Consider the following 15,461-nt stretch of genomic DNA (forward strand, 5'->3'; position numbering starts at 1 on the left):
ATGGGGTTTTACGTGCCAAAACCACTTTCTGATTATGAGGCACGCCGTAGTGGAGCACTCCGGAAATTTCGACCACCTGGGTTTCTTTAACGTGCACCTAAATCTAAGTACACGGGTGTTTTCGCATTTCGCCTCCATCGAAATGCGGCCGCCATGGCGGGGATTCAATCCCGCGACCTCGTACTCAGCAGCCCAACACCAAATCTTGCAGAAAAGTGTGATTTTCGTGTAATACAGATGAATTAGGAATTGTTTTAGATCGAACCAGGGAATGGATTCACTATATTTTCATGTTGCTCAACTCGCTCTTCTCTTAGATTATGATATTCCACATACCGTCGTAACATATACCCTCTACAACATTTATTAGTGTTTTCCGTCAGGCGTAACATGCTTTCTTCGCCCAGTGTGTCTTCTCGTGAAACAGACTGCCGACATTTCGTTCAAACGAAGAAAGCCGTTCAAAACGAGGAGAGAAGTGGGCTACTCCTTTTCGAAGCCCCACTGAAACATCGGTCCTAGCATGGGATACTTGTTGTACTTGTCCGAGGCGAAGTACTCGTCGACGTTCGGCAGCTCTTCGAAGCGCTTCGTGTAGGCCGTCAGCACCGGAAAGCCCTCGAACGCGCCCGCGTTCAGCTCGTAGTTCCAGTCGAGCGCCTCGTACAGCAGAAAGTCCACGTACGTGATGCGGTCTCCAATGACCCACTCTTTCTCCTGCAGCTGCTCGTCCCACGGTTGCAGCAGACTCTCCATCTTTTCCTCGTACTTGGGCCGAGTCTCCTCGTAGTTTGGCGATGCGATGGCCATCATTAGTCCCCAGAGTAGATCTCGAGCGTGCTGCTCAAGCATGTCCAGCTCCACTGTTTCCTCCTCGTCCCTGGAAAAAGAAGGATAGGGCTGATAAAATGCACAAACTACGAGATTTTGAACAATCGCATGTTCGTATTGACGAAACCCTCTTTTGTTCTACAAAATCAAAAGGAGATGAAAAGAAAAGCCTGTATTGATTCACTCAGATACAACAAAAAAAACGACATTCGAAGCTCTTTTTTGTAATCTTGCTCTTTCCTTAACTTTCCCAATAATGCTGTCTCTCTAGGCTTCAACCACAAAAGTATTTTCTTTGCCATGTGCAATTTCATTTGCAATGCAAAATGATTTTTTACGCTAATATGGCACTAACCTAAATCTCTGATTGAAATTCCCAAGTGCGAGTGAATCAACTTTACTACGGAGACCAAGCTGCTAATGCCTAACGGTGGGCGACCACTCTTTTCCAGGTAACCGTGACCCTGTGTTGATAGTTTAGACTTATTTACCAGCCGTAGCTAGCCCTCACCTCTTTGGCTTGTCAGCTGGGCCTCCCACTGGCCTTCTATTAATGCTTGGATAGGCCTTGTCCACGGGTTCTCTTTTGCTTTCCCAGACTATCTGCTAAAGCGTGTTTGCCGCACTAAATAATTGACAGTCTCTTGTAAATGCTGAGGGTTACATCGCGTGCAGTAGAGCGCCGTGGAGGTAATCTGAAGTCGAAGTAGTATCACAGCTTCTTCTCCGTTAAGCTCCCGTGTGGCGGCGGATATTCCCGTCATTGTTTTTCTAATGTTCTTTGTAGTACTTGCTGTGTATCAAATTTCTAGGTAAATTCGTAGTTTTATAGCATCGGTTTATATTCTCTTCTGATTCTTTTTTTTTTCCTATGTGTTGTTATTACATATTTGAAATTTTCATTTTTTTCTGTAATGTAGTGACTGCCCTAAGCGTCACTGCTTCTCCATCCTCTGTTCTGCATGAAGTAAACATTTATAACAGAATTGTGCTTTCAGTGTCCCGAGTAAGATAAGTTACCGCTATTTTCCCAGTCTTTTCTTGTCACTCAGCCCTGCCGACTCCTCGTGGTCATCATCACTCAAGTAATGATGCTGCGTGCCCTGCACAAACAGTGGCGGCCTTCTTGAAGACAACGGCCAGGATGTCGATAAGACAAAAGATAACAAGGACGATGGCGCAATAACAATGACCATGAAAGAGCATGATAATTGTGCTGTTGGTTATTGTAAGGATATGAGGGTGACGGCACAATGACAGCTTTGGTAACGATAAAACGGCTCGCAGTTTCATGTTGAAACGCATCACAAGCAGCGCATTTTTTTCTTTTTTTTTTCTTGTCCGTGTACCACCTGGTGGTGAAAGAAAAAGGGGGTGCAGGGGTGCGCAGGCTCAGTTGTTGTGTAGCGTCTTCTTTCACGGGCCGCACTTACTTCCTTCTCTTGAAGCGGAGGTGAGCGCTGCCGCTTTGCTTACGCAGTCGGTTGGGCTTTTACAACTTTCCTCGGCGATTCCTACTGTGGACAGATCTTTGAGAAACGCCTTTCTTGTTCGGAGCACTTCCTTTGACAAAAAAGAAAAGAAAGTGTCCCATTCATTGCTAGCCTGGGTAATGGTTGGGCCCCGCTAACAACGTGCAGTGGCTACTTCAAGCCCAGGGTGTTTGCCTCTCTTCACTACCAGAGTTCGATTGCAGTGCGCGAAATAGCGAAAGCTGCAGGTCTCAACTTTGCGGCGCGAATCGATAAGATTGCTAATTTTACAGCTGTTAGCTGTTTATGCGAGAGTTTGGCCCTGTGTACTGAAACTTTCAGTGGAACGTAGTTTAGTTGCCGATTGCGATGAAACTAGATCACGTCTTTGCAACAGCTCGTTTTTTGCAATGACAAGGTATGCGTATAACATGGAGTATTTTTTTTTAAGGGCGAATCCGACAACCAGCTGTCAGGCATCTTTAGTTGAACAACGAAGGGAAAAAAGATGCGTTCTTGCTGCGAAATTTTAGTGAGAAGGACGCATCGATCGGTAAGCTAAGAATTTGGAAATAACGCAGATCTCGTGCTGGGACAGGGACTGGGACAGGCCGAGCAAATTTTGCAGAAGGAAATTTCTGGACATGCCGAATGACGAATGGGGCCGCTCACTCTAAGGAACAAGGGAGAGAGTGATCAACTTGACTTTCGCAACACTGTCTCGTACTTTCGCAACACTGTTTACACTGTTCACACGTGACTTTCGCAACACTGTTTACACTGTTTACACGTGACTTTCGCAGCACAGTTTACACTGTGTACACGTGACTTTCGCAACACTGTTTACACTGTTTACACGTGACTTTCGCAGCATAGTTTACACTGTTTACACGTGACTTTCGCAACACTGTTTACACTGTTTACACGTGACTTTCGCAATACTGTTTACACTGTTTACACGTGACTTTCGCAGCACTGTTTACACTGTCCCGTACCTTCCGGCGAGGTCGTGCTTTCTCGCCAGGTAGCGCACGATGGCAAGGCTCTGCGTCATCTTGACGTCGTTGTCGAAGTAGTAGGGCAGGTTCGGAAACCTGAGGCCCAGCGTCGGCTTCTCGCCAAGCCACTCCTCGCGGTCGAAGCCGGGCTCCGGGCCGAACTTGTACCGCTTGTCTTCGAACTCGACGCCCTGGTAAACCAGGAGGTTACGGATGGGCTGCGCCAGTCCCCGAACGTCCCAGTAGCCGACAATGGGCGTCATCGCTGCGCCGGAGGCATAAGAGACGGACACGCGTCATTCGCAGCGCGCTATATCGTTTAAAAGAGAGAGAGAGAGAGGGAGGGGGGAATTTGTGGAATATTCACTGAAATATGACACAGTCATTCAAACAAAGCTTTTTTTCTTTCATCCCTGTAGCCAAAATTACTTCTCAGGGCAACATTACAAGCTAAAGACGGTCAGTATTTAAAAAAAACACCTAAACAAAAAAAGGAATCTCGAACGGGAAGCCTTCTTATAATGCGAGAGCGAACGGGGGTAGCATATAAGAATATCAAGAGTAAACTACTGGACACAAAATAATGAACACAGAAATATAAGATACCTCCAATTGAGAAGAAATGAATCAGCCAGAATCCCTGCTTCTCAGCGTTTCATTGAAAAAAAACAACACCCTGGTCCTTTCTGTATATAAACTTGTGACACAAGTAATCAAGTTAGCCTGACCTCGTTTGTGATATAACATTTGCTATAAGCGTACATTTTAATTTCACTCTCCCATCGCTACTGAAAAGCGTCGCAATGCAATTTCATTGTACTGTATATACATTTTCTTTGTACATTTGATGCTAGCGAAATTTGTATCCATTGCTAGCATCCTCACTGAAGACAACGCCGGAAGGCGAGTAACACGAGCGATGATCACCATCGATCGCAGCCAAGTTCGCTTATCTTAATAAGGAATTTACATCAATTGACGTTTCTGGTGAACTGCATCATAAGTCCATATTCTCTATTCTATAAATTGCATTATCGAATTGCATACCAGAACGTTTCAACAAAGACTGCGCGCTAATCGGCGTTAGTGTCGCGAGGCTCCACACTGAGAGAGCACTTCGATCAAGTGAATATGCACGACAGAAATATTGTGGCATTCGTGAACAGTCATTCCTTGTTTAACAAATGTTGCGGCTGGGAGCCTGTAAATCATCGTCTTTTTCTTCTTCTTTCCTTCTTTTTTTCCTTTGTTTCTTCAACCTATTATTATGTCCACTGCAGTAGGAAGACCTCTCCCAGTGATCTCCAATATCACCCCTGTCTTGCGCAAGCTGATTCCAGCATGCGCTTACAAAACTCCTTATTTCATCACGCCAGCTAATTTTCTGCCGTCCTCGACTGAGCTTCTCTTCCCATATTGAGCGCCTAATCCAAATGTTCAAGAAATGTTGCTTTCTTTTCTTTTTAGAAAGGTGGAGCGCGAAGTAACGCCGGTAACATTGAGGAAAGAAAAAATAGAGCGATGACATCGCGATAATAAAAGAAGGCCTTCGACACTGAATTGTCATAGTGAAATCGCCGTTCTAAAAAAAAAAAAATAGTTGCCGTCTACTCCTGGTGTAGTTATTAAATGAATGGCGACGCAACAGCCTGGAACTTAGATACCACGGACGCGGGACGTAGTAAAAACTAACATGTGAAAACACTCCTTACAGCGTCAAATATGGCAATTATAGTGAGTAATTAAGCTTTCGTTGCATCTTCTTTCTATGCGACTTGTTATGACGTCATGATAGCTAATTAACACCGCATCATTTATTTCTTCCCTCCATCCGGTTTTCTTGAATGGCATAGACTATCGCTCACTTTGAATATTTCTTCATAACAACAGCTCGAAAAGCATAAGTAGGCCTGACACGTTTTCTACCGTCAGTACCGGAAAAACTACGGCTTTTTGATAATTGTCTTTAGCACGCGCCGGGGTCACGCATTCTCTATGACGTTGTGCTGTTGAGCGCCAAGCAGAGGGCTCGATTCCCGCCTTAGGCGGGCGCATTTCAATGATTGCGATGTAGAAAACGTTCGTGTATATATATTTAGGTGCACGTCAAAAAACCACAGGTGGTCAAAATAATCGAGAGCCCTCCAGTGTGACGCCTCTCTCTTATGTGTTGCTTTGGGTCGCTGAACCCTATATTTACTGCCTGGGTCGTCGTCACCGCGGTTGTAAATAAGCTGGTTTGGAGAGTGTACTAGTTTGCCCAATGCACCAGTGAATGTGGCTTCGCGAACACTTGAATGACGCACGATCATTTTGCGTCGCGATCGCAGTGTAGGCTATTTCCTCTTTTACCACAACGCACTTCGCCGCTTTGAAGGCACGACTAAGCCGATTTGACTTAACTTTGCTAAAGAGAATTCGCTGCTTAAAATAACAAAAGATGCTCGATAAAAAAAAACGCAAACTGAAAAATGCCTCTCCTAATGTGAAATTACTGTGTTTTTTTTTTACATTTATTAGACCAAAGTCAGAGTATGTATGTATATCATGGGGTCCTTACACTAAGTCAAATATCGTGCGTCTTGAAAAAATACAAAGAAAGGCAGTTAGGTTTATATTTCATAAATTCGTAAGACTGGACTCCTCCTCTAAAATTATGACAGAAAATTCCATACCCACTCTTGAATCACGCCAAAAGCTGCTAAGGCTTGAATTCCTTTCCCTTCTTCTCAACAACAGGCTTGAAATTAAACCCTCGACTTACATAACGCTGCAATAGCACGGCACACAAGCCAGCATCATCCGGACTTACTAACACCCTATTATGCTCGAGCGAACACGTTTAAATTTCCTTTTTTTCCCAGAACAATATCAGACTGGAACGACAGTTTACAGACACAGTGTGACAAAAATTGTACAAATTTGTAGTTGCTTGTTCCTAATTTGTTCTCTTTTGTTTGTATGCATTCTATTGCCCCTCTGCTTGAGCCGAAAGGTCTACAGTATGTACGAAATAAAAAAAAATAATAAAAACTTACCGGATGAGAACTGTTACTCCTTCTTTTGCTCGACTCTTGGCTAATGAAGACGTGATCGGAAAAGAAAGGAAAAAGACGTCTGAGGTGACCGAAGAACAGGGCTCTGCTGAAGAACGCCTATGGCGCGCCGCCAGCCAATCCGACAAGTGCTTGGAGCGAGCCGGTACTCCGAACGGCCCAACCGTGACTAAGCGATCAGAGCCCGACGGTTGCTCGGAATACATTCGAACACAAAAATAACAACAGTGTCCTGTTCGATCCACTTGGATCGAAGTCAGTAAAAAAAGAAGGAGTAAACGAATAAATCAGCAAGTCCAATGTAATAAATTTGCACCAGAAGAAAAGAAGACAGGCAGTCCTGTCGCGTTTGTTCTCATGGCAACGGTGCCGTGACTGGTAGGACGCGTTGGCCACAATCAATGGAAATCTCGCACGTGCTGTCGCTAAGCTTGAGTACCGTGCGTGCTCTTTGTACACGGGCGCCAACTCTTCGTATTGATTCGACTCACGAGAAGCGTTTCCTTATTATAATTTGTAATTAAATCTTTCAGCAGAGAACTTGATATTCAAACATGGAGATGACAGGTGTCACTGCTCCAAACAAACAGGCTTCGACCAGTGACCGGTGCTGCTTGAGCCGTATACTTTTGTACCACAAGTAACCAAGAAAAATGTGGTGAGAGCGTGTATGCTGGAGCCTGAATCGATTAGGCGCTAAGTTTCCGAAATGTCAAATTCCTAAAAAAAATGAACAAGAGAAAAGCGGGAGATTTCTTAGTTGATACACGTATGGGCCACACCAAAAATTAGTCGGATAAAACAAATTAAATCAAACAACCATGCGGCGTTAGTCAGGGCACAGCGCTGGGTGGTAAAGCACGGCGTTTTAGTTTCCAATGCACGAGATGAGACTGACAACAAACGGCTGGCGTTTGTCGGCACCCGATCGAAATATCTGTTCATTTGATCGAGCACTTTCTATTTAAGCTCTTTACCTCGACGCTTTGTTCTCTTCTTATTTTGTTCGTCATGTTTGCTGGTTTGTTTCTTTGGTTTTTGCTTGCTATGTTGTTTTTGTTTTGTGTTCGTTTGATGCACAATTAATTAATTATTTGCTTGATTGATCGTTTCTCTGTCTGTTCGTTTGTTTGTTTCTCTGTTTGTTTGTTTGTTTGTTTGTTTGTTTGTTTGTTTGTTTGTTTGTTTGTTTGTTTGTTTGTTTGTTTGTTTGTTTGTTTGTTTGTTTGAGCCGGCAAATTTTGACGTGTATTGTTTGGCTGTGCGAGAAGGATTGGGCAGCAACACACATGATACCAAATTCTTTACAGACATATAATAATAATTAAGTTGCTAAATAATTTTTTTGTATTCTGGTTTTTCATCACCAAATGCATATTATACAAAAGGGCGATAGATTATTGATCATTGCTTCATTGAGAGTTGAGACACAATGCTTTTTTGTGTGAGTTCTATAGTGTACGTTGAGACCAGATTCAGAAATTAGCATAGTAAGTACCCCGTATCCTCTAGTAAATAGGTGGCGTTCTTGCCTGACAAGTTAGTGATCACTTGCTTATGTATTGGCTTATTAAATCTGCCTATCAGAATGCAAAAAATAACAGCCATTTCGAAACGTAGAGAAGTACAACATAAAAATAAACTTACACTCGACGAAGTCATCAAACATGTCGCCAGACTATATAATAAGTTTTTGTGCTGAATCGTAACTGTGTCCCGTTATTGTGAAAGCCACGAAATCTCGTAAAACCATAAATAGCTCATTATTGCCGAATGCTATTCAAGAAAGAATATTGCAATGAAGTTCTAGCAGGCAGCCCTAAGGATTGGGGGTTATTCTGCAAACATACTGTAGACACAAGGCCAATACGTTTCTGCGTAATGTTAAGCGTGAATGTCTGGGCAATGATCTTTCATATGGAGCATACCTACGACTCTCATAAGCCTAAATCCATGTGGAATAAAATTAACGACCTTCTTAATGGTACCAGCGCTAATGGAAATGCATGGCGGTGGAGAACACATAAATACCTAAGATAGTGACTGGATTCGTAGCCGTCACCGTAGTACAAATTGTAGTGCAAATTATTGCACACGTAATTCGGAGTGTGTGCGTTCGGATCCCACCTGCAGCAAGTTGTCTTTTCGTCCACGTTCACTTTTCCTTTTCCTCATTATTTTCTAAAGATCAATTTAAACCACAGGTAATTTCCCTATCTTTTTCTTGGTGTCATTGTGTACTGGTGTTGTAACGAACAAAAACTCGAGCCCCTCAGTTTCTCTTCTTCTCGAATCAACATACTAGTACAACACACTTCATTTCGTAGTATGAAGTTTTTCATCATCATCATCATCATCATCATCAGTCTGGTTTCGCCCACAGCAGGGTAAAGGCCTCTCCCATACTTCTCCAACTACCCCAGTTATGTGCTAATTGTGGCCATGTTGTCCCTGCAAACTTCTTAATCTCATCCACCCACCTAACTTTCTGCCGCCCCTTGCTACGCTTCCCATCTCTTGGAATCCAGTCCGTAACCCTTAATGACCATCGGTTATCTTCCCTCCTCATTACATGTCCTGCCCATGCCCATTTCTTTTTCTTGATTTCAACTAAGATGTCATTAATTCGCGTTAGTTCCCTCGCCCAATCTGCTCTTTCCTTATCCCTTAACGTTACACCCATCATTCTTCTTTCCATAGCTTGTTGCGTCCTCCTCAATTTAAGTAGAACCCTTTCCGTAAGCCTACAGGCTTCTACCCCGTACGTGAGTACTGGTAAGACACAGCTGTTATACACTTTTCTCCTGAGGGATAATGGCAACCTGCTGTTCATGATCTGAGAATGCCTGCCAACGCTTTTACCGTGTTTTACCGTGTTTACCATTTTTTACCGTGTCCCAATTTAGCGGGATCTAACCCCTGTCACGGCGGCTGCATTTCGACGGGGGTGTTATGCGAAAACACCCGTCTACTTAGATTTAGGTGCACGTTAAAGAATCCCAGGTAGTCCAAATTTCCGGCGTTCCTCTCTGCGGCGTGTCTCATGATCAGAAAGTTGTTTTGGCATGTAAAACCCCATAATTTAATACATTTATTCATTAGTGTCCCAGTTAACTTCGACCAAGATTTTTTTAAAAACTCAAGGGCTCTAGAGAAATCGTACTGACTGCATAGTAACCGTAGTCGTGTGTACTTAAAGCCAGTATTTTTTTCTTCACGAAGTATTAATTAACAAATTGTTTTCAATTAGCGAACATTTTATTTATCGCTTGAATCGTAAACTTATCAAATACAACGTTGTAGGGCACCTCAAATAACCTCCGAATCAAGCATTTGTTTCGTGCTCAACTTTGCCTCATTTATTTTTTTTTAAAGAAAGTGCGTGAGACATCCAAAATACGAAATAGATTCGCGCTCCCAAGCGAATAGACACGGATACATGGCTTTACTAATGGCGGCAGCTCGATGCAGAGCTTCACGATATGTGATGGTCGCGGCATCATGAGAACCTTGGAGGAAGGGAAATATAGAAGGGAGTGTTACGTCACGCAACCAGCCTTGGCAAGCGAACGCTCCGTGAAGCCACAGCGGTGGCCGAACACGTGACCTCCTGGGTCGAAATCACGGAGCAAGAATTGGAAATTTCCTCACACGTTTTGTTCCCAGTAGCTATGCCAGTAGTTTTTATTTGGTGCGCACTTGTTCAGCGGCCCTGCCGTGTCTAAAACTAAAACCCACCGCGCTCTTTGACGTGTAATCCCGGGTTGGGCCACCACTGGCCCAACATATCTCGGCTTCAATCGCGCTGCGGTATTCTCCCTCCTCTTGTTTCCTTACTCCGTGACGAGAATGCGCCGCTGACGCATTGATAAGTGTAGTGAAGCCGTATGGAGGGATTTCGAAGACGCGTACCCATGACTGCGCACTTGGGACTGTAATTTTGCACACCCATCTTGTTCTGCAGATAGGTGCGCCCGCAACGTATGTTCCTTTTGTTCCCTTTAGCAACAGAAACAAACCTTGAGCAGGCTATGTCCATCTAATGCGTTTTGGCGATGTGTACGACAAGCATACGCTGTTGTCGATTGCGTAAATCATTTTTGCTTGACATGTCAGTGCGTTGATAATGATGGGAGATCTCAACGGTACCACGTCAGCGGCTAGCTCTTGAAGAACACAGTCATGCCTTTCACGAATGATCAGAAGACTAATATGATCCTAGCTCTGGGCGCGGCGCACAGCAGCAAGAGGAAGACAGCCAAGCTATTCCGGATGTGGCTTTGTGGAGGACGCCCTAGGCCATCAACAATACTTAGAACGTACGAAGTCCTTTGCGAGACGGGTGGCCTGACAAGAAAGCCACAGAAGATTGCGACGGTAGTTCAAGAAGCGGAAAGGGGTGTTTTGGCATTCTTTGCTGCTAACCCTGACGGTAGTGTGTGCGACGCCAGTGCGGAGGCCAGAACCTCAAGGTCGTCAGCGTGGAGGATATAAAAAAATCACTTGCACCTCTACCACGTACATCTTCGTCAAAAGCTTGAAAACCGAGATTTTGAAAACAGACTTGACTTTGCCACTTGGATTTTCACGAAATGTGAAGATAAACCGAACTTCCTCACTCGCGTGCTTTGGACGGATGATGCTAAGTTCTACAGAAACGTAAAAGTTAATCTTCTCAACGCGCACTACTGGAGTGATAGGAATCACCACTGGCTGGCACAAGCACGACACCAATACCAGTGGTCGTTTAATGTGTGGTGCTGTATTTTTGATGGCAACATTATCGGACCCGTTATTTTTGACAACACATTAACGACGCAACGCTACGTCAACGACATCCTCGAGGTCCCCGTGAACGACTTCTGTTGCAACGTTCCACTTGCGCACTTTGGGAACATCTCGTTTGAACACGATGGTGCTCCTGCGAGTAGTAGTAATCAATCTTGAGCGTGGCTCGGCAAGCTTTTTCCTGGACAGTGGATTGACCGGCACGGACCTGTACCCTGGCCTGCAAGGTCGCCGGACATGGCACCACTGGACTTCTTCTTGTGGGACTACGTGAAAGATCGCGTGTATAGCAGCGAAACTACCACACCAGACGCCTCAAAGGCAAAAATAAGCAGAATTTGCCGCGAGATTCCAACGTCGTTGGTAAAAGCTCCAACAGCGCAAGTGTTGGAAAGGAGCAAGTACTCTATTTCTTCAGACGGTGACCTATTTGAGCACGTGCTATAAGTGACAGTGGAACATAGCTGCTCAAAACTGGTGTAAAAGGCGGCTGTTTAAACGCACTTTATAAAGCTTGCAACAAAGATAGAAATAGACAAAAATTGCTTTGTTTAGCCTCTTTTCCAGAGTTCAAGAGACAGAAAGTGTAAATGGCTAACCAGTTGTGCCTCTGGATGTTTCTTTTTGGGCGAGTGAAATGCCTTACGTGCTTCTGGTTTATTCTTTTTTTTTTTTAAGTAAACTCCTGAGTAGCTTTTTTCTGTTCTTCCGAGAGCTGCCTTTTTTTTCCTTTCTTCATGCTTTTTTGTGCGCTGTTCTTTTTTAACATTGGTTGAATTTGTTTTGTAGCTTTGTTTCGCGATACACGAAGGTTAAAGCTATGCCGAGTGCCTCATGATCGAGCACAACATTCTTGCGACCACAGATGCTGACGCTTAGCGCACCACGCAGTGAGGTCACGAAACTTCTCGATCCATCCTACATGACGAAGCCTCCCACGATGCGGCGATAAACGAATGCAGCCGTATATTCTTCAAAGATTGCTTGGAGGCGCCTGTGTGGCGGCGCGCGAGTGCGCATCTATTTTATATTTGGCGTATTTTGCGGGCTTTTGTTTTTTCTTGGAAAACACAACCAGGCACAAAGCGGAATTTTTTTCCGGATATTTTTTTTAATTTCTAAAGTAATATTACTTGATGATATGAATTCTGCGTTTGATATAGCTGAATGACGACACAGCATTGAATTTGTTTTCAACTTAGTCGTCTGCTTGACCGAGGCAACAGGTGGAGGTGAAAAGCTTGCCATCATTTTTGCAGACGACCACCAGAAGAAAAAACATTTATTACGCATAAAGGCTTAGTTCACCGAACAACACAAGGTAATCTTATCGTATAGTTTTTGCCAGTTCTCGAATGTATAATGAAATGAAACGGCTCTGAGATTTGGCCTCCGAGTTCCATGAACGCGTTATTTAATATGTGAATTTCCGTCACGAGGTCTGTTGGTGATAAAAATAAAAATGCGATAAGCAAAACCATCCTGAAATGACACGTGACCGCATGGCTGGCACTTCTTGTTACGTTTCCCTTTGTTTCTACGTTTCTCCGCGCTTGACTTCGCTGTGCTTCCAACTTAGCCGTCTCGTTTTGGGTGTAAATTGCGGCGTCTGTGACTTTTTTGAAAGCATCCTGTCCTTGTAAGTTTGTGAATACTTAGACGACCGCATTGATACTCTTCGTTCCACGGCGGACAACATAATGGAGTGCAACGATACGCCGCGTTTCTGCTGGTGACTACTGTTCCAGGATTGGTCCGCTACACTGTCCGACAGATCCCGTAATTGTAAGTACTGCCGTGAGGCAAAAAAGAAAGGCTAGTGTGTTGTCGTCCGTCCGAATTCGGATGGCGTGGTGCAAAGGATGTGTTTCAGTGCAGGCGGTTGCTGCAGAGCCTAATTATCGGTGTCTGTGGAACTGAGCGCCCAGAAATCGTCCCCTGAGCTACGATGGTTGCCATAGTGGGTGGCTCCTGAATAATTTTGTACCTCCAGAAGTTTAACACGTACTCAATGCACGGTACGTAGGCGTCTTTGAATTCTGATTCCATATTACACACGTTTTAGTGACAGTGAACAACCAGGCAGTAGCAAAGCTGTAAAGAATTTAGCGCTTTACCTGGCGAACTTGCGCGCAGGAACATAGTTCACACTTAAAGCAAAACGAACGCGGCGGCCACATTCTTTGATGGCAGAAATCTGGTCTACAGGTCAGACGCTATTTCTAACGTATGACTCGTCGTATACATTCTAGCGTAATCGCTGGTGCTCGCATGCGTTCTAGAATGTACTAAACTCTCGCAAATTTTCTTAATATTGCGCGTGCGCTAACCGCACGGCATGTCATCGGCATTGTAGAGGCAATGGCTACTGCTGAAGCGAAAATCGCAGCAGGATACATGCGAACCAGAAGTTGCCTTGCGCGCCCGTGCGTACTGTCGCCGATTCTCCCACCTCTCACCGCCACAAGGCCGCTGACAGGCCACGTGACCGACACTCGCGTTGTATAAAAAAAAATTGCCAAACCTTCTCGTACCTAAAATGGGGGTAAGCGAAGCTTGTCCTGCGTACACCTGACCTTCGTCGCGATTTAGTAACACACACGCAACGGTGCCGGATTGCTTCGGCCTCCCGCTCCCTCATCTCGGTTCTTCTTCTCGTTGCTATCCGATTGCCTGGACTCGAGCGGCTCTAAAGGCGCGTTTATTGTCCGACGTTACCGGCGCGCAGGCGAGCGTCGCTCCACGCCAGGCGCGTCGGAGCACGTTGTCGCGTCCGGTCACGTTGGCTTCACCAGTGCGTCGGCCTATCTCTCGAACTATAGACGCTTTTGTCCTAGTCAACGTGACGTACGTGTTCGCGTGCTCACGCTAAATCGGATCACATTTTGCCCTTAACGGCTGGATCGGCGCGCCGACGGCGAGACCTTTCACGGGCGAGTTCTCGCCGCCGCTCGTCGAAGGCTGCCTGCTTCTCCGGGGAACGGAGAACGCGTGGCCGTTCCAGTCCCTTTTCCGAGACTGAAATGAACGGAAACGAAGCTGGCGAAGCACGTGCAATACCCCTTCCTTCCTTTTCCCTACCCAGCGGAAGCGAAACGGCTCTGATTGGTTGCGCGCATGGCATGAGCGCGCGCCTATGCAGCTGCAATCCTTGCTAATGACTCATGCTCCGGCGCCGGCGCAGCGGTCAACTCATCAAGCCGCCCTTTCCAGCAGCTGCTCTGCTCTGGGAGCAACTGGGTTTTTGCGTGACCAGACCGCCACCGAAAGTTGTGAGCCAATAGAAGCTTCGCTTGAAAAATTCCAAGGGTGTACAACACTGTTCGAGTCATGCATGCAATCTCTGATTACACAAGCTACGGACAGCAACTTAGACAACCGTTAGCAATGGTGACAGCCTTCGAGAAAGGTCCGATACAGAGAGGCTCCTGCGGCACTGAGCGATAACATTTATTATTTGTTAACCGGTGAAAAACGGTCCTTGGGAAAAAAAGATAAACAAGTACGCGTCCCAATGTGAATGCGCCGGCATGGCGGCGGGGCATTGAACACTTGACCCTGTTAGCCTAACTATGTGTTCTCCGACTAGTTTCAGCAACGACGCTGGATGGTTGAAAAAAGATGCGTCTGACGATGCGCCGAAAACACCGTGAATTCACTGCACGGTACCCTTTCGTGTGCGTGTGCGCGTGTGTTTCGAGAGTTCCTCACGTGCGCGTAATAGCGTCAATAAATATTCCTTTGGTCACGAAACTGTCGTCTACCTCGATCCCTTCCACCTGTGCCATGTCGCTAAGTTTCAGGAAATGTAAGATGCTTGTAGGGGCGCGACTATAGCTTCTAGAGCCAGTGAAGAAGACAGCTCACGTGCAGGTAACGCGAGATTATAACACGTTGGCGCACTCCACCTGAGCGGCCTTGATTTAAAATCCTACAGTTTTGCCGCGGGCAGAATTGTTAGATTAGAAAGACTAAGTGGTGGAACAGGGAAACAAATCAAGGGGTAGAAGAGCGTAAGCATGGGTCTGTAGGGGTCATCGAGAAGCCAGAACGTTGAGATTACACGAAGTGTTTCTTAGGTAGAACAAATACCGAGAAAGGAAAGCAGGTCACGTGTGAACACGTGCAAGAGAAAAGTTATATGCACAAGTGGACGTTTGTTGCATACAACATTCGCGAAAGAGACAAATGCACGCCGAAAAGATTCTGGAACCATGTAAGGGCGTTTTGATGCGCAACCGAAAATTCTCAAATGGCTGTAAAGGATAAAGATGGTGACATCTTCGAAGGAGTCGTCACGCTGTAGTATATCACGG

The 15,461-nt window shown here is 45.3% G+C and overlaps 1 protein-coding gene across 4 annotated transcripts in view; it reads right to left on the minus strand.

Annotated features, from left to right (window-relative positions):
• Window positions 1-341: 341 nt before the first annotated feature.
• Window positions 342-15,461, minus strand: part of LOC126528044 (glutathione S-transferase-like) — a 111,121-nt gene continuing 96,001 nt past the window's right edge. For 2 of the 4 annotated variants that reach the window (XM_055069102.2, XM_055069103.2), the window contains exons 2-3: window positions 3,299-3,566; window positions 342-880 (exon numbers count right to left, since the gene is read on the minus strand). In XM_055069102.2, coding sequence (XP_054925077.1) covers window positions 484-880; window positions 3,299-3,564 — 663 coding nt within the window. In that variant the 5' untranslated portion in view covers window positions 3,565-3,566 and the 3' untranslated portion in view covers window positions 342-483. Of the gene's footprint in view, window positions 881-3,298; window positions 3,567-6,339; window positions 6,599-15,461 lie in introns of those variants that run through there. The other 2 variants (XM_055069101.2, XM_050175898.3) reach the window with 2 other exon arrangements.

This window comes from Dermacentor andersoni, chromosome 9 (assembly GCF_023375885.2).
Source record: "Dermacentor andersoni chromosome 9, qqDerAnde1_hic_scaffold, whole genome shotgun sequence".
Classification (NCBI taxonomy): domain Eukaryota; kingdom Metazoa; phylum Arthropoda; class Arachnida; order Ixodida; family Ixodidae; genus Dermacentor; species Dermacentor andersoni.